Consider the following 26,166-nt stretch of genomic DNA (forward strand, 5'->3'; position numbering starts at 1 on the left):
TTAAACCTCATTAAGGTAAAGTGAGCCCATTCACCTGCCCTCATCGAACATATCCCTTCCCTAGCAGTACACCGTCTTCCCCTGGTGCAGGGGACATCTGCAAGTGGTGGAGAGGGGGGGAGTGTCTTCTCATGGCCTTGACTGTGGAAGCTAAGGGCTTAAAAAAATCCCAGTCATCCACAAATCTTTTCTCCCTCAAAGCCAAAAGTCTAAGTCCCTTGCATACCTGCTGCTTTCATGGGGATATCTGAGGACCATATCTGGGGGGCTTAGTGCTAATAACAGGCAGATTCCCCCTCCCCTGAATATTGGAGACCTATCCTTCTCACCCATGGAAGTTTTCGCCACAGAGTCCTAACTAGTGGGGGAAAGGCATCAGCAGGGGCTAAGGGATGTGGCACCACCCCTTAGTTCTGTTATCACTGTGGAGCCCCAGGTTACCCCACAGTCTTGAGTGGGCACAGCTGCCTCCCCCAAACAACTGCATTGCATGGGTCAGGCTGTCCACTGCACTGATGCTAATGCTCCTCCCCACCCCCAATAAAAATGAATTTCCCGGGTCAGGGGGGCCCACAGTTAACCTCCTTCTAGTGGTAATGGGCCTGCTGGTTCTTTAGAAGTAGCAAAGTGTGTTCAACCCGTCTGGCCTGACGGCTGGTTTTTTGGGTTTTTTTGAAAGCACAGACGAGGACCTGGTTGTCTGTCCTCCTCTTCTTTAAAATTCATGCTTCTGTTTGTCTCTCCTTTGGGTGTTGGTGTGTCTTCCAGTCTCTGTGTGTGTGACTGTCTCCATGTCCACGGAGAACCTCGTCTTGTTCTGTAGACTCTAGAGGCATCGTGGCAAAGCCAATGGAGAGCCGACCTAGGACCCAGGAAGACCAGGCTGTGTGACCCTGGGTGTGTGTGAATGATTTGGTGGTTACCTGCATTGGTGGAGGGAGTTCCCCATTCACACAGGAAGCAGTCCTGTAAATCACAGCACCAACTCCTATCCCTTTTGCTTACCTTGAAATAAAACCTGCCTCCTATATAACTTGGGTGATAGGATTTTTCTGTATCAATCAGCTCCCAGGTCCAGTCTTTAAACCCTCTTTGGACTCTTTCAGAAACATCTCTGGTTCCTGAGAAGAGAAATTTTTCTAACTATGTCTTCATCAACTTAGATTGTCAGAACTAGATAGGATCTTAAAAATAAGGGGATGAAGAAACTTGGGCCCAGAGACAGGATGTGACTTGTTCTAGGCCACACAGTAAATGCGAGTCAGAATCATTTTGGAAGAGATGTAAATATCCAAAGGTAGCGGGGGGGGGGGGGGGGGGGGGGAGGGGTTGGAGCTCCCTTTTCTGTGGTGCTTTGCAGCTCACAAAGTACTTTCTTCACTACAACCCTCTGAGGGAGGGAGTGGGCATATTAGCTCCATCCTACAGATGAGCAAACTGAGACCCAGAGAGGGGAAGTGATTTGCCTAAAGTCGCACACTTACAGAAATAGCATCCAGACCTAGGTACCTGATTCTTTTTGCTGCTCCCTGAAAGGGCTGTGTGCTGTCTGGACCCTTGCATTTTACGCTCCCCCCATTTTACAGATGAGGAAACTGAGGCCCAGCAATGTTAAGAGGCTTGCCTTCAAGGTCCCACACGTTGTAAATGGCAGGAGGGGAGTTGAGAATTTTATTAACATCTCCCATCTCTCTGTTGGACTCAGGGTTTCCTATAGAGACAAGTCCATTTATCCCCAATACTGCCTTCACTCTGGCTCAGGCTATGGGCCTGCTGGAGAGAGGAGGGTGATTCTAATTCTAGACCTGCATGTGACAGGCCTGAGTCCCAGCTGCGGGGCCCAGCCCAGCCATTTTTAGAAAAGCTCCTTCCCTCTCATGGGCTCAGCCTGGCAGTTATTTGAGGCCATGCTGTGGGTGCCCCGAGCCTGCCCGAAGCAGAGGGTTGGACTGGATGGCCCAACCCCAGGTCCTCTTGGCCCCAGGTTTGACCTACAAGCTTGGTTTATGCATAGGCCCTTTGTCATAAATTCTGCACATGCATATGCCTGGAACAACCTATGTACCCCATACCTCTTAACATTTTGTGTTTAAATAAAGTCTTGTTTGTGACTTTGCTGATGGATGGTCTGTACCAGCGCTAAGGCATTATCATGTCCCCCTCAATCCCTGTAATCTGCCCCTCCCACAGTCTCTGCCCCCCATCCAATGTCCTAGGCCTCCAGGAACACCATTGGTGACAATTGCCTGTGTTTCCACCAGTGCTTTGCTCCCCATAGCGTCTGTCCTGTGCCCTTTGGGATGTCTCATGTCTGCACAGATGCCGGGTACCTCCTAGAACACCTTGTGCTTTTCCAACCTGTTGCTGCCTGACATCTTGTGCCTCCTATAATATTAGCTGCTTCCTTGAATGCCTCCTGGCTCCTATAACCCTCTCTGCTCCCCATCGCAGACCTTCCAGTGTTCTACCTCCCACAACCTTCTAAGCCCCCCTTAAGCCTTTCTTCCTTTCCTGCTGACCTGTGCATTCTACAAAACCCTATTACTTCCCCCAACACTGAACCTCCTGTAACATACTGTTATCTCCCCAATGCCCTGTGCCACTCTTAAGATACCATGCCTCTTCTAACTTCCATGTGCCCTCCTAATACCCTGTCTCCTCAAGTACCTTGTGCCTCCACCAATGTCCTATGCTGCCTATGACACCCCTCATCCCACCCAGCCTTCTGTCTTCCATAATGCCTTGTACAGTTTAGTGGGAAAAGTGTGAGACCCAGAGTCAGGATGCACTAGAATGCAAAGCCTGTCTCTGATACTTATTATCCACATGACCTTGGAAAAGTCATTTAATTTCTACGGGCCTCATAGTTTTGTCTGTAAAATGGGAGGAATACTTGCAAAAGTCATTGCAGAAGGCCGTGAGAAAAGTATTCTTTCTGTCTGTGTCATCTTTTGTCCCTTTAAACTCTTTCCCTTGGTGAGCTCATCTGCTCATCAGCTTCAATTATCTCTATGCAGGTGACTAGCCCAAAGCTGTCCCCCAGACTAGAACTCTAGTCCAGCTTGGCCAACATCTCTGAGGTGCCCCAACACAAATTCAACGTCCCCCACCTGACCCAAATTTCCTGATGTCTGTGGAGGGCACCACTGTCCTTCCAATCACTCAGGTTTGCCACCTCAGAGTCACCCTTGACCCTTTCTGCTTCCATGATCTCCATGTCCAAAAAGTAGCCATGTCCATTCAGATCTTTTCCCTTAAACGGCCCACCCAATTTCAGGCCTTTATCAGCTGGTCTATTATAATTGATTTCCCAGCTTCCTTCCTCCCCCTCCCCAATCCATCCTCCACACAACTGCCAAAATGATATTCCTAAGGCACATGTCCCATGTCCCTTCCCTGTTAAAAAAATCCTTCCATGGTTTCTCATTGCACCAAAATAAAATAAGAATTCCTCAGACAACGCTCCCACAAACAGGCTCCTATCTACTTTTTCTGGCTCGTTTGACATTTTCCCCCATCATATACCGTAGATTCCAACCAAACTTGTAGTTTGCACCCTAACTTGTACCCAGTACTAAACATTTTCTTCTGCCTCCATACTTTTTGCACTCTTCTATGCCTTAAATGTACTCCCCCCCTCCCTCCTATTTTCACCTTTGCCTCTAAGAATTCCATCCAGTTCAGCTCAGCGCCCACTTCCTCTAGGAAACCTTCCCTGAATGCTATCCTTTCCTCAGGTAACAGTGTTCTCTTTCTCCTCAAATTATTTATCTGTGCAGATATTGTATCCCCCTAGTGGAGTATAAGCTTCCTGAGGGCAGGGACTGTTTTGCTTTTGCCTTTATATCCTCAACATTTAGCAGAGTTCCTTGTACATAATAGATGCTTAATTAGCATTAAATTGAATTATGGTCCCTGATTCTTTTGCTTCCCTGATTATCTGGTGCCTCCCCTATCACCTTGTGCTTCTCCAAACTCCTTAGGCCTCCCTGAATTCATGTATTCAACAAATACTTGTTAAATACCTAGAGCCCCTGCCCTTGAGGAACCTCCATTCTACTGGAAAGCCCTCTTCCCCTCACACTCTCTGTCTCCTCTAACACCCAATAGGCTCCTCTAATACACTGTCTTCCCCAATGCCCTGTGTCTCCACAAGTATCCTATGCTTCCATTACTGCTCCAGACCTTTCCTGGGGCCCTTTGGGTGGCATTGAGGAAAGAGCACTGGATGTGGAGAGGTGAATTAAATCTGCCATCTAATTCCTACATTGGGCAAGCCACTTAACTGCCACCCACCTTAGTTTCTTTAGCAGAAGAATGAGGGGGGTAGACTAGATGACTTTAGTCCTAAATCTGTGATCTGATTTTTTTTCTACTAATATCCTGTACCTCCCATGATGCCTTGTGCTTCTTCTAGCAATCCAAGTTTTCCGTATTGCCCTACACCTTCCCTAATGTCACATACTAATGTCCCTAATGACCTATTTCTGCTAGATGCCCTATGTGTCTCATAATTTCTCCTATCTTCTCTCATGCTTTGTGTATTTCTCCTGTAATATGCCTTGTTTCCCTAACACATTCTACTTCACCCAATGCTAAGTCAGGGATAGAGAACCTGCAGCCTCAAGAACATGTGGCCCTCTAGGTCTTTAAGTGTGGCCTCAAACCTTGAGGCCACAGTTCCCCACCCCTAGTATTGACAAACACCTTCCGTTTTCTTTAATGACAGATGAATCCCTCACACCCTGTGTTCCTCTTACACATTCTGTACCTCTTCTAATATTCTTGTCTTCATATGTATATATATATGTATGTATGTATACATATATATCCTAATAATTCATGATTTCCCTGTCATCTGTCTCTTTGAACCCTATCTCCCCAAATGCCCTATACTCCTGATGTCCTGTACTTCTCAAAATGCCTTGTGCCACCCCAAGAAAACCCTGTGTGTCCACAAATGTTTCCCCTAATGTCCTGGAACTTCTCTAATTCAGCTGTGCCTCAGATGATGCTCTGTGTACTCCTAACGTCCTGTTTCCACAACAAGTCTGTGGTACGTGTGTGTACTCTTTGTCCTCCGTAATGCCCGGTGCCTTCCCAAACACCCTGTGAACTGCCCCCATTCCCCCAAAAAACACCCTAAGCATCTCCTAATACCCTGTAATTCACTTAACACCCTCTGCCTCCTGTAACACCATGTTCTTGCCAAAATACCCTATGCCTCCCTTCTGTTCTGCACCTTCATAAACACCCTGTGCCTCCCTTACTGCCAAATGTCTCCTCTCACACACTATGCCTCCCCTAATGCCTTTGTCTCCTCTAGCAACCTGTGACTTCCTTTAATTCTGTGTCATTTTTAATGACCTGTGTCCTATTACACCCTTATCTCCTGTATGATAATGCCCAATTCCTCCTGTGTTCCTATAGCACCGCATAGCCTCCCATTTGCCCTCAGCCCCTCACCAATGGACTGTGCCTCCCCTAATGCCCTATATCTACCCTTTTTGTTATTGTTACTCAGTTGTTTTTCAGTCATGTCTGACTCTTCGTGACCCCATTTGGGGTTTTCTTGGCAAAGATACTAGAGTGGCTTGCCATTTCCTTCTCCAGCTCATTTTCCAGATGAGGAAACTGAGGCAAACAGGGTAAAGTGGCTTACCCAGGGTCACACAGCTAGGAAGGTTCTAAGACTGGATTTGAACGCAGGAAGATGAGTCTTTTTGATTCCTGCACTCTATCCACTGTGCTACCTAGCTGCCCCTGATATCTACCGTAATGTCCTATAAACCACCACCACCACCACCACCATCCCATGTCCTGTATTGTGAATTCAGTAACACTGTATTGCCCCTAATGTCTTTTTTCTCTTTCTAACAGCTCTCTCTATATTAATCAAAAAGTACTCATTAGGGGCATCTATGTGGCAAAGTAGATAGAGCAACGGCCCTGAAGTCAGGAGGACCCGAGTTCAAATCTGCCTTCAGACCAAACACTTGACACTTACTAGCTGTGTGACCCTGGGCAAGTCACTTAACCCCAACTGCCCAAAAAAAAAAAGTACTCATTAAGGGCCTACTATGTGCTGAATAGCCCAGGTAGGTGCTCTCTCCACTGAGCCACCTTGCTGCCCCATACAAATATATACAAGATAAGATGTGGGAAAGTACCAATAAGGAAATGATAGTATTTGAGTTGAATTTTGAAAGAAACCAGGGATTCTTGGAGAGAGAGATGAGGAAGGAGTTGATTCGAGGCCTGGGAAATGGATAGTACAAAAGATATAAAGAATGGCATGGAACGTCATGTGTGAGGAACAACCAAACTGAGGTGCTTGAAGGGGGTATGTATGAATTGTTGTATGAGAAGCTTGGAAATACAGGTCAGAGCCAGATGGAGAAGGGCTGTACAAGCCAAGCAGAGGAGTCTGCATTTGGTCCAAGGTAAAAGGGAGCCAGCTGAGATTAATGATCAGAGGAACAGAGGATAGACTGGAGAGAGGAGAGACTTGAGCTTGGAGACCAATGAGAAGGCTACTACAGTAGTCTAAGTGAGAGATGATGTACCTGCTGCTATGCTCTAGGCATCCCTTAATGCTGTCATTCCCCTAATGCCTTGTATCTACCATAAGGTCTAAATACCTTCTTTTCCTTGCCCAAATGTATCTAGTGCTCTGTATCTACCATAATGTCCTATTCTAGTGTAGTATCCCCACAGTGATTTGGGTTACCGTGACAATACATGGCTCCCTTAATGATCTGTGCCCTCTCAAATAGCCTGTGCTTCCCCTGATCCTCTGTGATCTCCCAATATCCCACATCTACCATAGTACCCTATGTATCCTCTTAATACCTTTGCCACCCCAGAGTTCTAGTTCAATCAAACAACCTGCATTTATTAAGCACCTACTATGTGTCAAGTTCTGTGCTACATACTGGAGATACAAAAAAAAATCCCTGCCTTCAAGGGAATCCTTGTCCTCAAGGAATTTACATCCCATCTGAGGAGACTATACATACATACATACATATACACACATACATACACACACACACACACACACACACACATATATATATCTGTACACACACATATATATGCATACAGAAAATATAAATGCAAAATAAATACAAGATAGTTAAATGCAAGGTAGTCAAGAAAGGAAGGCAGTAGCAGGTGGGGGAGATAAACCTTTCTAAAGGAGGTGGTGCTTGAGCATTATCTTGAAGTGAGGACTTCTCTAAAGTAGAGATGAGAAGAAAGTGCCTTATAAACATAGGAGACGGCCAGAGATGGGATGCGGTGGGTGAAAAACAAAGAAACTGCAGACTGTGGGAAGGGAAGCAAAATTTAATGAGGCTGGAAAGACAGTTGAGGCCAGTTTGTGAAGGACTTTAAAAGCCTAACAGGAGAGTTTACATTTGATCCTAGAGATAATAGGGAGTCACTGGAATTTACTGAAAAGTGACGTAGCAAGATCTGTGCTTAAGGGAAATCCCTTTGGCAGCTCAATGGAGGATAGACTGGAGTGGGGAAAGACTTGAGGCCCACAGATGTGCAATAGCATGCATGAAGACTGATGAGGACCTAAGCTAAGGTGATGGCTACATAAGTAGCAAGAAAGGAAATACTGTGAGGAGAGAAAGAGCAAGATTTGGTAACACATTGGACATATGGGACTAGAGAGTGAGGAGCTGAGGACAGTATAGTGGTATCTCTACAGAAATAGGGAAGTTCAGTGGAAAGGTGGGTTTGGGGGTAAAGATAATGAAAGAACTCTGCTTTAGTTTGAGATGTCTGAAATGTCCAATGGGCAGTTGGTGATGAGAGGCGGAAGCTCAGGAGAGAGACTAGAACTGGATACATACCTCTTTGAGTCATTTGCTTAGAAATATCATTAAACAAGAGAGAGAGGAGAGAGAGAGAGAATAAACCTTGAGTTTACATTCTACTGATTTTGCATTCTACTTTATATTCTATGTGGAAAAAGTATCAGCAATAGGATCTATATATATATATATATATATATATATATATACATATATGTGTATATTACACACACACACACACACACACACACACACATACACCAGATAGGAAGTCAAGGGAGTAAAGGAAAGATTGAACAATGAGCTCTAGGAATATATGAAGTGAGGGGTAAAAGAGTACTCACATGGGAGCATTGGCTATGGTCAAAAGAAGGCTTCATAGAGGATGCAGTACCTGAGTGGAGCCCAGAAGGAAGTGAATTTGAAAGGTAGATATAAAAAGTACTTTCTAGATATAGGGAATGCCTTATTTCGATTGGAATTTAACAAAGGGGTAAATCGAGGGAGGCTTTCTCTGAGCAAAGTTATGTTTTATTAATGAGGGCACTACCAACCAATAAAGCAGATCTCTTGGTCCCTCGAGTAGTCAAAAGACCCCAAATTGGAGGTGTATTACACTTTTATAAGCATAGAACAAAAAACAGAGAAAAAAAATCACATCATTGATTATAGGATTGATAAGATCATGGATTTAGAAAATTATGGTTGGTTACATTAAGGAGAGGGCACAAACACATGTGGGAAATCTGGCTCACCCCTTTCTGTCTCTAAGGAATGCTCTCATGAATTTATGGAGTCCAGCTGCATTTTGAGGTCAGAGATACCAGACCAGGATACCAGAAGTACCAGTCCTGGAGGCACCTGGGCTTAAGATAAAGTCACCTGAAATTTATGAGGTTAGGGGCTTAGTGTGGGACAAGATTAACAAGCTGGGTCTCAGGATGGCACACAGATATCATTCAGCTTCTCAGAGACCGAAGTTACATGAAGCAACAAACTTCTCTCAACAGGCATGATTTTCAGGTGCATCTGAGATAATGTTTCTCTTTAGAAATTCTCTTTAATATTTCCCTTGAGAAATTCTCTTTAATTAGCAGTTTATGGGAGAATTATCGCTTATACATCCAGCCTCAGGGAGGGAGACTGAGGTTCTGAACTTGTGAGCTATTTTACTTAGAGACAAAAAGAAGGATTAGGCTTGTCACATGGAATATAGAATACGTGACCCTGGGCAAGTCACTTAACCCCAATTTCCTCAAAAAAAAAAGAATGCTAAAAGCAAATAATAAAATTGGGATTATGTGTATATATATATATATATATATACACATATACACACACACACACACACATACATACATACATATACACAGACATACATTAAAAAAGAAAGAAAATGACTGTCAAAGCCAACAACAACCTGCTGGACATCTTTACCTCAATATCCCATTGTCCAAATAGAACTCAGTTCCCCCACCTACCCAAACTTTCCCGTTGCCAAATGTCCCTATTTCTATTATAAGCATAACAATTATTTCAATCACCCAGTTTGCAGCCTTGTAGCCCTCCTTGACTCTTTCCCTCATACCCATATTGCTTAATTGCGAGGTCATCAATTCTGCCTCTACAACATCCCTCTAATCGCCCCCTTCTCTCCAGTCCCAGGGCTCCCAATCTAGTTCAGGCCCTCACTGCCTCCCCCTTGGACTCTTTTAATAGCCTCCTAACTGGCCTCCCTGATTCCAGTCTCTCCCCTATACAACCCACCCTCCCCAAACTGCCTAAATAAGTTCCTGAAGACAATTTGAGCAGCTTCTCCTCTGCTCAGAAACTTTCAGTAGCTCTCTATTACCTCTAGAGTAAAATACAAAACATTTTTAGAACCTTCTATAACCCGGTTCCCACTGACCTTTCCAGACTCATTTCAAATTACTCCCCTATATATAATCTATAGTCTAGCTAAATGAGTCTCAGCATTCTGTCTCCTGCCTCCACACTTTTAGTGTCCCCCATGCCTGGACTGTACTTTCTCTTCACCACTATAAGAATCCCTAGCTTTTTCAAGGTTCAGCTCAATTGCTAGTATTCTCTCCTTTCTCAAATTAATTTCCATTTACATATTTATGTATATATTGTATGTCCCCGAAGAATATAAGTTCCTTAGGGGCAGTGACTGTTTTATTCTTCTGTTTGTGCATACTGTAGCTCAGTGCCCCAGACGCTCTAAACTCTGCATTTTCATTAACTGGGTCAAATTTTGGGGGTGTTCCCCCAAATCACTCTCTTTGGCTCTTTTTGCTCCACCCAGAGCCTCTGAGAAATCTCCAAGTACAACAAGAACAAGGCTCATGTCTGGGTCTCCAGCTCCTAAACAAGCACTCCAGGTAATAAGGAATATCATGAATAGGACTCACAGTAGTCCACAAACAATTAACATAATTCTCCTCTTTGTCTGTTAAGACCAACCTTCCCCCCAACCCCAACCCTGCCCCTAAGCCCTGTATCATCCCTTAGACTCAACACCACCCCCTGGTTTGGATTCTCCTTGAAAGAGGAACTTAATGTTACTAGAGAGGCAACCTCACAACTGGTAAGTCCCAATCTCACCTTGCATGTGTACAGACTTCGAGTCCTAAGGACTCCCCCAAGAAGGAAAACAAAGCCAGGGTTGCTATTAAAGGTCCTTCCCCTAGGATCTACACTGTCTGGGTAATTTACAGGAGTTATAGAGGGTAGAGTTCAGATCTTTTGCTCCCTTGTATCATGGCTCGATCCCCTGTTGCTCTACCAACTGCAGGGCTATGTACACTGTCTTCTCCACAAGATGTTGGTGCTGCTGGGGAATCCTCTCTTCTTATTCCTGAAGGTTGAGTCCCCAAACTCTCTAGGAACTTAACATTAACCCAGCTGCTTCCATCTCATGTTGAGAGAGCATCATCTTAATGGCTGAGGAGGGAAGGTCTCTAAGACCAAAATCTGCTCTTGGTTTTCTCCTAATCTCTCCAAAAAGGAGGGGGATTGCCAACTCTCCAGTGAAGGACCCTTTTTATAGGGCTTGCACTTAGTGATGGCTCTGACTCACACAGTTCAACCAATTCATTCCCAATCCATGGGAGAAAATCCAAGTCCCAAATAAAGGTCCATCACTTTATAAGCTCATCAGGTTGATCAGGGAACTCCCCAGATCACCTCTATCTTTTTTTTATTACCAGTCCCTAGCAAAGTACCTAACTCATCCCATTGTTGAATTGAATTAAAGGTTGCAATTAGCTCTTAAAATCTAGGAGGCCCAGATGGTATGTGAAAGACAGCTAGATTTGAAAATCATTGGACCTAGGTTCAAACACTGGCACTGCTATTTACTACCCTGAGTGAGTCACTTAACATCTTATCGGTCTGTGGACCTCAGTTTCCTAACCTGTAAAAGAAGGGTTGGAGTAAATGACTTGTAAGGTTTCATCCAGCTCTAAAACTGGGAGCCTATCATCCTGTGAATTGGAGGAAGGCTGAACCACTTGGTTGCATGGAAAGAGCACTGGACTAAGTGTCAGAAAGCCTGATTTAAAGAGTAGGTTCTAACTCTTACAGGATCCTGGGTAAAGCCCTCCCTCTTTCAGTTTCCTTATTTATAAAATGGGGATAATCCTTCCATTACCTCTTTCATAGGACTGTTGAGAGGTAAAGTGTTTTGTAAATATTAAAATGCTATATAGAAATATGAGCTATTACCATCATCATTATTCCTTGGCTTACATGATGCTGCACATTCAAGGTTAGGTGTGTGCTGGTAAATGTTTAACAACTTGTTCTGAAAAAATATATATGTGTGACACATTTTTAAGTTCAATCTGAATTTTCTCCATCATTTTCTTAAGTCTAGACAATCAATAAAACAACAAATCAAGACCTAATTTATAGCATTTGCCCATTTCTGAGGTATAAATATTCACTCCAAAAATTTAATAACCAGCTCTCCTGAGCCAGTTTGAGCTGGCTCACCTTTCTCTTTTGCTGTAGGTGTTTTCCTAGGTTCTGTGCTTAGCCTTTTCTCTATATATTCTTTCCCTTAGTGATCTCAACAATTCCCAAATCTGTATATCCAAGCCTAGTCCCTTATGACCACATGTGCCTCCCATTGGTATCAAATTCAACAAGTCAAAACCTAAACTCATCTGCTTCCTTCCTCAAATCTGCCTTTTCTCCCAACTCTTTTGAAGGTACCACAATCCTCTCCAGCATCCAAGTCAGAGTTATCTTTGGTTCCTCCTTCTCCCTCTCCCCCCCCCCCGTCTCTTTCTGTCTCTGTCTCTGTCTCTGTCTCTCTCTCTCTCTCTCTCTCTCATACACACACACATACAATCAGTCAGCAAATCCTCTGGATTCTTCCTCCACATAATTTTTTTTGTACATTTCTCCCCTCCCTTCCTCTCACTGCAGCCACCCCAGTACAGACCCTACTTCAAAGTCTTCACTGGGAATATGGTAACAGCTTTCTAATTGGTGTCCCTAGTCTCCAATCTCACTCTCTCCAAATAATAATCTACATGTTACTTGAATTATCTTCTTAATGTTCTGCTCTCACATCACTCATCTCAAAAATCGTCTGTGGCTTCCAATGGCTTACAAAATAAAATATAAACTCTACCATTGACATGCAACTCCAACTTACTTGTCTGGACATCTTAAATTACTCTGCCTTCGTGGACACCACACTCCAGTCAAACTAGACACTATACAAGCAAGAGTACCTCTGAGCTGTAAATCCTCTCCCATCTCACTTGCCTTTGTTCCACTGAAGCTCTTTCCTTGTTTTAAGGTCCTCCACTCAGGTGCTCCTGAGCACCTGACATCTCCACCATGACAGTTCCCTGATTCTCCCAGCTGAAATTGATCTCTTGCCCAATCACTTTCTACCTTGTGTTACATATCCTTCTTAAACTACAAGCTTCTAGAGGACAAGAGCTTTCCGTCTTTGATCCCCAGACCCCAGTAATTAGTATTCCCTCTTGAAATGACTTGGAAACTTTGTATATATTTGTACTTGATTAGTTGTATGTATTTTGTATTTCTGCCCCCACCCAGCCTACAGTAGATTGTCAACTCCTTGAGGGTAGGTCTAAGGGCTATTTTGGCTTTATCATTGTATCCTCAGGGTCTCACAGTGCCTTCTACTGTGCACACAGATGTTTGCTGAACTGGATCTTTGCATCCCCAGGGCCCAGCACAGAGCACTGCCTACAGAATAGTCGGTCCACGCTGAGAGTGGTTGGGGGAGGAAGGGGGGTGGGGCACCCTCAGGTGCAAATAAAAGTTGGAGGAGACCAGAGGGAAAGCCAAAATTAGGCAAAGGAAGCTAGGGCAAAGGGAGATTAAATGTCACCCTTTACAGACACACAGGCTTCCAAGCTGGGCCTTAGAAGAGCACTTCTGTTCTGTCATCCCAATCCCAATGTCTGCACTGGAAGTGCCCCCTTCCTTGGAATAGCCCCCCCCCCCAGATTCATAGAATTATAGAATGTTAGAGCTGGAAGTGGCCTTAGAGATCAACCCCCTCATTTTACAGAGGGGAAAACAGGTCCAAAGAAGAGACTTGCCCAAGGTCATACATGTAGTAAGTAACCAAGCTTAATTACTTTATCAGCCCCCTGCCTGGGATTCCCGGAACCCCAGAAGCTCGGAGCGCACTCGTACATAATCTAGTTCAACCCCTTCTGCATACTGAAGACGAAATGAGGACTGTAGGGGTTAAGATACTTGCCCAAGGTCACGGCAGGAAAGTCAGGACTCGAGCCGAGTTTCCCTTTCCAATGCATATGGCTGCCCGGGAGAGGAGTTTAACACAGATCCGCGCTGCCCGCTGTCCACTCTCAATGCCCCCCGCTGCCCTGCCAGTCAGGGCGCCCTGGCCCTGCCAAGGGGCTCCCCCCATCCCCGCCCCGCCCGGGAGGTTACAGACATGACGTCACCGCCCCCTCCCGGAGTCCCCGGCTCCATTTAATGGTCGGGACGCCGGGACCTCGCGCGGGGTCAACACCCAGGCGGCGGCCGCCGAGCAGAGGGAGTTTGGAGGAGGAGCCCAGCGGAGCCAGCAGGAAGATGTCCGGGCCCCGGGCTCCCAACGAGCGGCAATCAGGCCCTGGGGGCGTGAAGCGCGGGAGGCTGCAGCAGGAGACGGGGGCCGTGGGCTCCAGGGTGACCGTGGTGCTGGGTGCACAGTGGGGGGACGAGGGCAAAGGCAAGGTGGTGGACCTGCTGGCCACCGACGCCGACGTCATCTGCCGCTGCCAGGTGCGTGCACGCGAGAGGGCTCTCCCAGAGACCGCGGACGGGGGGCAGCTCCCGTCTCCATGGCCTCTAACTGCTGGAGACCAGCGCCTCAGCTCCAACCATTCGCGTACCCCTTTCCAACCCCACCCCAACACCTGGGACCCCATAACCTCCCCAGAGTCTCATCCCCCTCCCCCAGAGACCTTCAGAATCTCCATCCCCACCCTCCCTCGGACCCTCGGGATCCCCTACCCTTAGGACCCCCATCTCCCTTCCCTGGAGGCCCTCAACCGTGCCGTGGAACTTGGGACTCTATCCTTCCTCAAGAATACCTTTTCCTGGCTTTCAGAGACCCCTGAGAATCTCTTCTCTCCCCTTCCTCAAACATCAACTGCTCCCATCCCAGGGAACACCACCTACACAGATCCCCACACACACTTCTCTCTTCACCAGGATTCCTCTTATTTTCTCCCTAATTCTGCTAACACCCCTACTCCATTCCCATACACCCTTCCTTCTGGACACCCCCTCATAGAATTTTAGAGCTGAAAAGAGCATTGGGTGAGGAATGCCCCCCACCCCTTTTCTCAGGGCAATCCTCTGGGAATGGGAGTGGACTGGAGATGGAGGTTGCTCTGCAAGAGGGCCCCCCCCCCAAGAGTGGCCCTGGTTCCAAATAGCCCCCTCCTCCCTTGAGGGTAAAGAGAGGGACAAGGCTGAGGGGGTGGGGTGCAAGGCTGAGCTATAAATAAACAAAAGCCACAGAAGCTACTCAGCTGCGGACACCAGATCCTGAGGTGGGGGGAGGTGGAGGAGGAGACGGGGCTGGGACAGTGCCTAGTGTCAGGTATCTGCCTTCCCTTCTCTTCCTTCTTCACCCACCCCATTTAGAGTCAGAGGGCCTAGGTTGAATCTTGGCTGTGTTCCTGAAGTGTGCACACTTGGGCAAATTACTTAATCTTTCTCCCCTCAGTTCCTTTATCTGAAATAACGAGGTTTTATTAAATGACCCTTAAGATCCAGCTCTAAAGCTATGATGTCTCAGTTTCCTTAGCTATAAAATGGAATTATTTTAGCAATTCAAGCAACATTTATTAAACACATCCTTGTGCTAAGTGCTTGGGAATATGACAAAACTCTCCTCTCGAATTGCTTATTGCCACACAAATAACTGCCATGCAAAGGGAGTAAAATAAACAGGTATAGTGAATGAAACATTGGATCTGGAGTCAAGAAGACCTGAATTCAAATCCTGCCTAGTGTATGTTAGTGTCTTAGTATGGTGGGTGACCCTAAAGTAAGTTATTTAATCTCTCTGTTCCTTACTTTCCTCATGTGTAAAATGACGGGGATGAGCTCAAAAGAACTGTAAGGTGTCTTCCAGCTTTAAATGAATGACTCCATAAGATAAGTGCAAGGGAATGATGAAGGCAGAATTCTATGAGAAATCTGAAAATGGAGCTATCACTTTCTCTCACTTGGGGACATCAGAGTTGACTTCAAAGAGCTGGTGGCATTTGAGTTGATTGGGCCTGGAGTTGTCAGTTAATAAACATTTGTTAAGCACCTACCATGTGCCAGGCACTGGTGCTAACAACTGGAGATACAAAGAGGTAGAAAACAGTCCCTGCCCTCCAGGAATTCAGGAGAGATTTCAACAAATCAACCAACCAGCATGCATTTATTAAACCCCTCCTATGTTCTAGGTACTACAGTAGACAATAGGGGTAAAATGACAAAAATGAAACTGTCCTGGCCTCAAGGAGCTTACATTATATGAAAGGAAATGACACATAGAAATTTAAAATACAAAATGTATAGGGATAGGGACTGGACCTTGATTTTCCAGAGATTTCCCTGATGTGGACACTACCAATAAATGGATGTAGTTTATAGTCTGGGAGTTGCCTAGCGAGCTAAGAGGTCATGTGACCCACCTAGAGTCACACAACTAATATGAGTAAGAAATGGTCCTTGATCCCACGGCTTCCTGGGTCTGTATAAAATAGAACACAAAAAGGCAAACACAAAGTAATTTGGTAGGTGGAGGCACCAACAGCTGGGGGAATCAGAAAAAAGCTAATGTAAGAGGTGAAATGAGTTGAGAAGGATGTTAGAGTTTCTAGGAGGTGGAGATAAGAAAGGAGTGCATTCCAGGTATGGGGGAGAGCCTGTGCAAAAGGTATAGAGACATAGAGACTGGAGATGGAGTGGCCTGTTTGGAATAGGGCCAGTTTGTTTGGAAACTAGAACGTGTGAAGGGAAGTAATGTGCTCTTATAGAAAGTCCAGAAAGCTGTATTGGAGCCAAATTGTGAAGGAATTTAAATGCCAAAGGATTTTGTATTTGATCCTGGAGGAAATGGGGAGACATTGGACATTCTGGGGCAGGGAAGAGGTTGGAGAGTGGAGAGAGAGAGAAAAAGAGACTTGAGGCTGGGAAGCAATTCGGAAGGAGTGATATAATACAGTGATGTAGTCAGTCAGTAAGCATTTATCAAATACCTACTAATGCCAGGCACTGTGTGAAGTGCTGGGGATGAAAAAAAAAAAAAAAAAAAGGCAAAAGACAGTCCCTGCTCTTGAGGAGCTTACAATCTAATGAGGTATGGTTTGAATCAAGACAGAGAGATAGGAGAGAGGAAGAGTAGTCTAGTTTGACTGGAATGTAGTATGAAGGGGAGTAGTATTAGGTAAGGTCGACTAGATAGGGTCTGAGACAGATTGGAGGGCACTGAATGCCAGTTTATACTTTATTTGATAGGCAATGGGGAGCAAGCAGCTAGGCAGCACAGTAGATAGAGCCGGGGGCCCTGAAGTCAGGGAGACTCATCTTCCTGAGTTCAAATCTGGCCTCAAACACTTCCTAGATGTGTGACCCTAGGCAAGTCACTTAACCCTGTTTGCCTCAGTTTCCTCATCTGGAAAATGAACTGGAGAAGGAAATGGCAAACTGCTCCAATATCTTTGCCAAGAAAACCCCAAATTGGGTCACAAAGAGTCAGAAATGACTGAAATAACTGAACAATAGTGGGAAGCCACAGAAAGTCTTTGGGTAGGGGAGTGGCATGAACAGGGTTTGGTACCTAGCACTATAGAGGATACAAATTGAAATATGACATCATATCTTCCCTGGTAGAGCTATAGTCTAGTAGCTCTATATGCCTACTTCTCCTCCACACACCCCCCCCACACTTTGCTTCTTCTGGCAAGACAGACTTTTTATTTCTGGATTTTAATCTTATATTCCATTCCACCAAACCTGTGATTCACAGAATTTTAAAATCATAGAATGTCAGAAATTGAAGGGGCTCTAGAATACTGAATAATAGCAATAGTATAATATATATAGCACTTTAAGGTTTTCAGAGTACTATACATATATTATCTCGTTTGATCCTCACAACAATCCTGCAAGGTAGGCACTCTTATTATCTCCATTTTACAGATGAAGAAACTGAGTCTAAGAGAAAGTGATTTTCCTGGTGTCACATCCAAGTCAACAAGTTTCTGGACTACTACTGGATTTAGACTCAGGTCTTCCTGACTCCTAGTCTGGTATGCTTTCTCATATTAAGATATCAAGTTCAGTTTGTTACCATACTCTGCTCACTGGAGCAATAACAACTCACATTTCTATAGTGCTTTAAGATTTAGAGTACTTCCCCTGAAATGCTCCTGTAAGATAGCTCACATACCTACTACTATCTTCATTTTACACATGAAGAAACTGAGGACCAAAGAAAGAAAGGGATTTGCCCAGATTTACACAGCTACCAGATAGCAACCAGGATTTGAACCCAGTGTTTCTTGATTCCAGTGTTATTTGGGCTATATCACAATTATCTCACATCTCCCCTTCTTCCCCCATTTAGAAATCTCTTGATCAGGTTCAGGAGTATCCTGTTAAACTTTCTTCCCAGTTCTTACGCAATTCATCCTCTGGCAGGAGCCCACTGAGCCAACATTAGAAACCATAGCCCTGAAAACAAAACTCCATTCTCTAATACCATCTTTGTAGCCAGTGGAACTCATTCCTCAAAGGGTAGCATACAACCACTTTATCATACTTCCTTCCCCCCCATCATTCTGAACTCTGTACAAACCCTCCTCCCAAACCCCCATTGAGTTCCCTTCTTCCCATACCCCTCAATGCCCTCCCCACACCCCCTGAAATGTTGCATTCCAGATCCTTCCACTGTGCTCTCTAGAATGCCTGTTCCATAGGTAACAAACTTGCTTTCATCTTAAGCCTTTTCCTTTCTCACTCCTTCCATCTTCTTATTCTCACTGAGACCTGGCTCCCTCCTTAGGACACAGCCTCTCTGGCCACCCTTTACAGTACCAGTTGAACTTTCACTCATGCCATGTGAAGGTATTGTCATGGAACAAGAGTCATAATACTCCTTGATCCCCATTGCCATTTCCAGACTGTCCTACCACAGTCATTCAATAAGCTTTCCTCCTTTGAGGTTCATTCAATCCATACTTATCACCCAATCAAGCTTCTGGTAGGTATTATTAATCAACTACAGGACACTCTCCTTCCTTCCTCAATGCATTCAATGTTTGGATCACAGTCTTTCCCTCCACCTCAATTCCTGCCCTCATATTAGGGGACTTCAATATATACATTCATACTCCATCTAACACCTTAGTTTCCTAGTTCTTCAATTTACTTATTTCCCATGAGCTTCACCCCATCTCAGCCACACACAAAGATGGTCATACTCTTGATCTTGCCATCACCCACAAGTGTTCTACTTAATGAACTATGAAATTCCATTATCTGATCATAGCATCTTATCATTCTTTCGCTCCCTCTGCTCAATCATATTCTTTGTCTCCATCGTGACCTTCAATCTCTCTACCCCTCAGTTCCTTCCCAAGCCATCCCCCCTGTGCTGGTTACCTTTTCATTCCTTTCCTATCTTGACTCCTTGGTGACTAAGTCACTGTACACTCAAGTATCTTTCCCCCTTATCCTATCACCAATCTCAATCTGCCAGGCCTCAGCGTTGTATTACTCCCACCATTCACTGTCTTTACTCTTATTCCCATGCCGCTGAACAGAGTTGGAGAAAAGCCACAAAACCATACTGAGTGTGTCCACTGAAAATTTATGTTATATAATCTCAACTCTCCCTCGCTGGCACAAAGTGATCCTTTTACATGTCCCTAACTGAGTCACTAATCCACTTACCAGAGCAGCCATTCCAAACCTTTTCATCCCTCCTTTCTCATACCTCCCATGGTACCTCCTGCCTTTACCCTCTCCGCTGGGAACCTTTCCTCATATTTCACTGAAAAAAATTAGAGCCACTCACCAAGAGTTTTCTCTTTTCCTCTCCTCATTATCTCATATCACTCAGATGTCTTCCCCTGTTATCTCCTCCTTCACCCCTTTTCACATGAAAACTTGACCCTTTTCCCCTTGCCAAGAAGAACCGTCTCCATGCACCCCTGATCCCACCCAATCCATCCCATCTTCTCCAGCAGATTGCTTCTCCATCATCCCCACTTTTAATAATCATCACTCTCTTATTGTCTATTAGCTATTTTTTGCTGCCTACAAACGTCTCCCATCCTTAAAAAAAAAACAAAACTCCTCACCTTCTCACTAGCTGTCATGCTATATTGTCCCTTCCTTTCACGGCTAAGCTCCTGTAAGTACCTCCAATTTCTCTCCTCTCACTGCTTTCTATACTCTTTTCAGCCTGACTTCTAACTTCATCCTTCAACTAAAATTGCTCTCTCCAAAGCTACCATTGTCAAGTCTAATAGCCTTTTCTCGAGTTCTCTTCCAGGCTATCTGCAATAGCCTGCTGGTTGGTTTCCCTGACTCAAGTCATTCCCCTGCCCAGTGCATCCTTCACTCAGCTACCAAAATGGTCTTCCTAAAGAATAGATCCAACCACATCACTCCCCTACTTAATAAACTCCAGTGCTCCCTATAGCTACCAGAACCAAATACAAAATCTTTTGAACTTTTAAAGCCTTCACAATCTGGTCCCTTCCTACCTCTCCAAATGTTTTACACTTCGTTCCTCTGTAAGATCACTCTATGATCCAGGGACACTGGCCTCTTTGCTGTTCCTCACACTTACCAAAGCATCTCTAGACTTCATGGGGGACAGGGAAGGAATAAGCTGTTATCATCCCTATTTTACAATTGAAGAAACTGAGGCAGACAGAGGTTAAGTGACTTACCCAGGGTCACACTGCTAGTAAGTGTCTGAGGCTGGATTTGAATTCAGATCTTCCTGACTCCAAGCCCAGCTGTCTATCCACTATACCACTTAGCTGGCTGCCTTTTGCTAGCTCCATTTATGGCTTTTCACTTCTGCCACCATGCCTGGAATGTTTTCTCTCTTTATCTCTGCCTCCTGGCTTCCCTGGTTTCTGTCAAGACACCATTAAAAATCCCACCTTCTGCAAGAAGCCTTTCCTAGTCGTGGCTTTTTGCTCCTTCCTCCTTTTCAGCCCCTTCCTCCCAGTTCCTTCCCTCTGAGATGACCTCCCATTTATACAAATATGTCTTATAAGTATATAGTTGTTTGCATATTGTCTTCCCCATTAGGACATGAGTATCCTGACAGCATGGACTGCCCTTCTTTGTATCCTCAGTATATAGCAAAGTGCATGGCACATAGTAAGTTCTTAATAAATGCTTATTGGCTTGTTCTGTCCCCACATCCACCTCTCTCCTCCAGAGTCCCCACCTAGAGCTGGGAGAAGAGATAATAATAACATTGAAGTCCCACATCCTGCTGTTTCCTGCCCAGGACTTCAGAGTCATTAAAGATACTTTAAAAATAGCATGGGCTTTAAAAATTAGCCTTGAATAATCCATAAGGCAGAAAATCAGAAGCCAGGACAAATAGTAATAATAATAATAACAATAATAGCAACAACAACAATAATAACATTTTAACATGAACAAGAAAGGCAGCATAATGTACTGTAGTAGTTTTCAAAAGTGTTGTCCTGAGACTCTTTCAAGGGGGTTCTCGATGTCAAAACTATGTTTATAATAATTCTAAGATGTTTTAATTTCTGATACAGTAAATTTTGATAGCTACTACTCACATAAATAAAAGCTTGTTGTGGGGGGAGGGGTCCTCAATAATCTGTAAGAGGCTAAAAGGGTCCTGAGACCAAAGAGTTGGAGAACTGCTAAGATAGGGGATTTTGAGCCTTGGCCGTGGGTATCAGGAAGACCTGGGTTCTAGTTCTAGTTACGTGACCAAAAACTAGTCATTTAACTTCAAAGGACCCCAGGCAACTCTCTGAAGCCATGATTTACAGCCCACTTGTTGATCTACATGGAATGGGGAGATCCTCACATTGATGAAATCCCCAAACTACCAAAAAACCCAAACCAAAAAATTACTTATAAAGTGCTTTTCCCACCATAATCTTATAAAGTAGGGAATATAACTATCATTATCCTCATTTTATAAAGGAGGAAACTGAGGCTCAGAGAAGGGAAGTAATTTGCCCAAGATAAAACAATTCCATATTCATTGTCTACTATATTTAAAGCACTATGTTGTGTATCCCTTCTACTGCTAGATTGGAAAAGATAAAAGTACTTTACAAACTATACTCCTAATTCAATGTCCATACCTAGAAGAAAACTAACTTTCAATATGCATGTTCACTTGGTATGTGCATAAGTAACATCTAAATCCTTAATATATTAGGTTAGGTCTTGGGTGTGAATTGGGCTTTTGTACAATAGGAGGACAAGTGTTATAGAAGAGAACAGTTAGAGGCCTGTCTGGAAACCATCAGAAGGCAGTTGTGAAAGCTGTCAAGTTTTTAGTGAGAGGAGTGGACCAGTGGACTGAAGAGGACTGAGCAGTAGGTTTGGGAATCCAGTCCCTGGGCCTTGCAGAAATTAGCAAGAACAGGGCCAAGTGGGTAGAATTCTATCTGGCAGCCCCTTCCTGCCCCAAGTAGCTAATGGAACAGTGAATCCAGGCTGAGGGGCTGGTTGGCTTCCACCAGAGAATGAACGTGGGAAAAGCCCTGGTCTGAGAATCAGGAGAACGGGGTCCCAGTCCCAACTTTGCTACTGAATTTCCGTGTAACCTTGGGCAAGTCTCTTTTCCTTTTCTAGTCTCACTGAGACTGAGTGGGATGAGTCCCATGACTAAAAGAAGAAATAGAATAGGCAAAAGAGAAGGCAGAGTATTTATATGTATATATATATATACACATATATACACACATACACATATATGTATGTGTAGAATATATACATATATGTATATATAATATATATATACATATATATACATTTATAGATATACATATACTATAATTATATATAAAGTAGATAAATAGATGGATAGATAGATAGATAGACAGACTAATGTGAAGAAAACCAAGAATCAGAGGAGAGAAGCAAATGAACACCACTTGGATGAAGGTCAATGAAGACAAAAATAGAAACAATATTTTTGTGGGAATATACTACAAACCACTTGGACAGAAGGAGGATATAGATGCTCAGGTGCCTGGCATGAAGGTATGATATATTGGTGACAGGGACCAGACCTGTGATTTTATTATTAAAGGGAACATGAGAATGAAGGAACTCCCTCTATTGATGCAGTTCTGAAGGTTAAATGACTTGCCCAAGTTCATAAAGCCATTGGATGTCAAAGGCAGGAATTGAACTAAGATGTTCCTAACTCTGAAGATGGCTCTTTATCCATTACACTCAATTATCTCCCTGCTTTAAAGGACTTCAGTCTAGATATCTGCTGGAGCTCTCTGTCTGTGTCAAAGTAGGGCAGCCAGTTTCTTGATTTGTCCTAACAATTTAACCCTTCAAAAGGTGAATGGACCAGTGAGAGGGAATTAAATTCTAGATACTTATCAATAAGGAAAAACTGCTTCCTGGGGTTGCAATGATGGGAACTTTGGTGGGGAGTGACAATTCCACCTTAGAATTTGTGATCAGGAAGAGGAAAGCTAGAGATAGTCTGACATGTACCCTAAATTTTTAAAAAGTCAATCTCAAAGGGTACAGAAAAAGGGTAAGATCCTCTGGACAAAAATTCTATAGGGGAAGTCAACATAGGAGGTATAATAGCTAGCACTTAAATAGGACTTTAAAATTTGCAAGGTACCTTATATGTTATCTCATCTAATCCTCACAGCAACCCTAGGCTATTATTACCCTCATTTTATAGGCAAGAAAACTGAGGCTTAATGAGGTTAAGTGACTTGCCCAGGGTCACACAGCTAACAAGTATCAGAGGTAGAATTTGAACCCACGTCTTCCTAGTTTTAAGTCTAGAACTCTTTCCACTGTGTCACATAACTACCTGAAGGCATGAAGAGAAAAAGTTACAGTGAGGAAGAAAAAGGACTAATTGTCTAAAGAGATTGATATGGATGCATAGAGAACTCACTAAATCAACTTAGATTTTTCCCTGAGTAAGAGCCAGGACTCTCTTGCTTGAATTGAGTTACCTCACTCCAAGTGGAAGAGCTCCTTCACTCTGTACTGTCTGGTAAATATTATCCTATGTATGTTTTCTCTTATTTTTATTTTATTTTACTACCAATTTGGATAAATGGGTTTCTTTAAAAAAAAAAAAAACATGTCTGAGAGATACAACCAAGGGCAAATATTGGACACTGAATATAAAAGCATAGCACGTGTCTGTAAGATTCCTGTTGGGAGGTAAGGTAGATGGAGAGAAACAGTAAAGACATCTAAAATGGATGAGGTAGGTGTATTGGGGAAAAGAAATGAATTAAAGAAGGATTGACTGCTACTGGCTGGATTGCCAGTTTCAGGGTAACATAGCTGGGTTTTGTTCACGTAAGAGTTGGGTAGCACTAAAATCCCTTCCAACTCTGAGATTTCGTGATTTCTCTCTGGGCCTCTGTATTCATGTATACAATTATTTTGATTAAAAATTGTACTATCAATTTCAAAGGGGTTTTGTGAGGAGTGCTTGACAACCTTAAGGCATTATAGAAATGTAAAGTGTCATCTTCATCATCATCTTCTATAAAATGAGTTCAGGTTAGCAGGAGGATTATATTTCATTTTGAGCATTATGTTTTAGGAAGAGCATTGGGTATAAGGCATGAGGATAAGCCCCTCTCCACTAGTTCAGGTAAACCTCTCCCCCCCCTTATTTGCAGGGAACTACTGGGTTGCTTTCAGATGTAAAAGAGAATATACAGACTGGAAAGAGTCTGGAAAGAGATAGACTGGAAAGAGATAGACAAATCAAACTATACAGAGGACCTGGAAAGAAAGCTATGTATGCCAAAGAACCAATGCCCAATGGAGACAGCAATGGGAGCAATTGTGGGAGAAAGTTAAACCAAGGACCTTGTCTTCCCTAAAGGTCTATCAGAGAACCCCATGCACTGAAGAATGATTACTACAGAGGCATCATGGGAGGAGCAAACCTGAGGACTTTGCTCTTGTTAGTACTAGGGAGATCAGCACAATAGGAAAACAAATGCACTGAGGGTACATGGAGCTATGCTTTTTCTGGGTACTCTTGAGTTACGTGGCCTTGGTGGCTCCCAGGAGTGAGGTAGACTATGGCAACCGTGAGCAACAAAATCTAATACTGTATGTTGGAAAGATTGTTTAGAAAGAACTCCGTGGAAGGTGGAGGAGAATTTTCCTGATGGTCAAAGGGCTATAATTATAATTCTTTGTTAAGATAAATTAAACCCATCATATATATGTATTGTCAGCCTGAGTGCTTTCGTGGGAACATGAGGGCCCTGTAGGAGAGACAAAAATGAGTCAGATACAGGTATTCTTAAGATTTCTCGGATTAGGATTATAAGCCAGAACAATTTGGTGGAAGACCTCCTCAGGTCTATGATGAACCTAGGTCTATTATGACATAGAATCATTAAAGAAAGAACCTTAGTACATAGAATGTCAATGTTGTACTTTTAATATTGAATTTAGATTTTCAGACTCTCAGGGGCACACATGCTATGATTATCAACTGCACCTGTTCAGAGAAGGGTGACCAAAAGGTGAAAGCCCTGTTAAGTAACCATCAGTTGAAAAAACTGAGTATGCTTAGCCTGAAAAAAAGAAGAGTTCCACCTGTGATTTTTGTTGTTGTTGTTCAGTTATTCAGTCATGTCTGTTTCTCCGTGACCCCGTGATCCACAGCACGCCAGGCCCTTCTGTCCTCCACTATCTCCCAAAGTCTGCCCAAGCTCACATTTGTTGTTTTCATGACACTCTATCCATCTCATTCTCTGCTTTCTCCTTTTGCCTTCAATCTTTAGGAGGCTTTAAAATATTTCTCTGCTTAATAGAGTGATCTTCAGACTTGGAAGTATAGGGAGGAAAATGATTACCAAGGAAATGAAAACAAAGATAAGTGAGAGAGATGGTTCAGAGCTGCCCAAGCGGTCTGCAATTAACTTCAGGTCACGAAAGCCTATACAAACTATATCTCAAGTTATTGAAAGGGACAGCTGTGAATGCTGAGCCAGTAGTGTTGGGGATCTGTGAAAATCTGTAGTAAATGGGAGAGCTGCTACAAGAATGAAAATAAGCAAATGCCATGTTCTGCATTTCAAAAAAAAAAAAAAAAAGATAAATTCTTCAGATTTATGGCCCAGACAGTCAGCTTGATTTAACTCCTGGCAAAATTCTGAACAAATTACTCAAGGTATGGTTTGTGAACATTTAAAATGGAAAGTGGTGATTACTCTGAGCCAGCACAGATTCTTTAGGGGAAAAAAATCCTGATAGACTAATGTCATTTTTTGGGATAGGGTTAGTAAACTATTAAAATCAAATGACTGCCACAGCATAATTATATTTTGGCAAGGCATCTTAAAATATCCTTGTGAACAAAATGAAGAAATGTAGGCTACATGATATAAATGGATTTGGAGCCAGTTGCCTGGATCCCAAAAGTAGTGATTAATAAATTCATGACTGCCTTGAATTAATTCCAGTTAATTCCAATTAGTTAATTGGAAGAAGGTCTTTAATAGATTACCACAGGAATACTGGCCTTATGTGCACTGTTCAATATTTAACCAAAGAC

At 43.6% G+C, this 26,166-nt stretch overlaps 1 protein-coding gene across 1 annotated transcript in view; it reads left to right on the top strand.

The window, feature by feature from the left end:
• Positions 1 to 13,892: 13,892 nt before the first annotated feature.
• Positions 13,893 to 26,166, top strand: part of ADSSL1 (adenylosuccinate synthase like 1) — an 87,133-nt gene continuing 74,859 nt past the window's right edge. Inside the window, exon 1 of the mRNA XM_027849273.1 lies at positions 13,893 to 14,117. Coding sequence (XP_027705074.1) covers positions 13,926 to 14,117 — 192 coding nt within the window. The 5' untranslated portion in view covers positions 13,893 to 13,925. The remainder of the gene's footprint in view (positions 14,118 to 26,166) is intronic.

The sequence above is a fragment of the Vombatus ursinus genome, unplaced genomic scaffold, assembly GCF_900497805.2.
Source record: "Vombatus ursinus unplaced genomic scaffold, bare-nosed wombat genome assembly UNPS02007284.1, whole genome shotgun sequence".
In the NCBI taxonomy this organism is placed as follows: Eukaryota; Metazoa; Chordata; class Mammalia; order Diprotodontia; family Vombatidae; genus Vombatus; species Vombatus ursinus.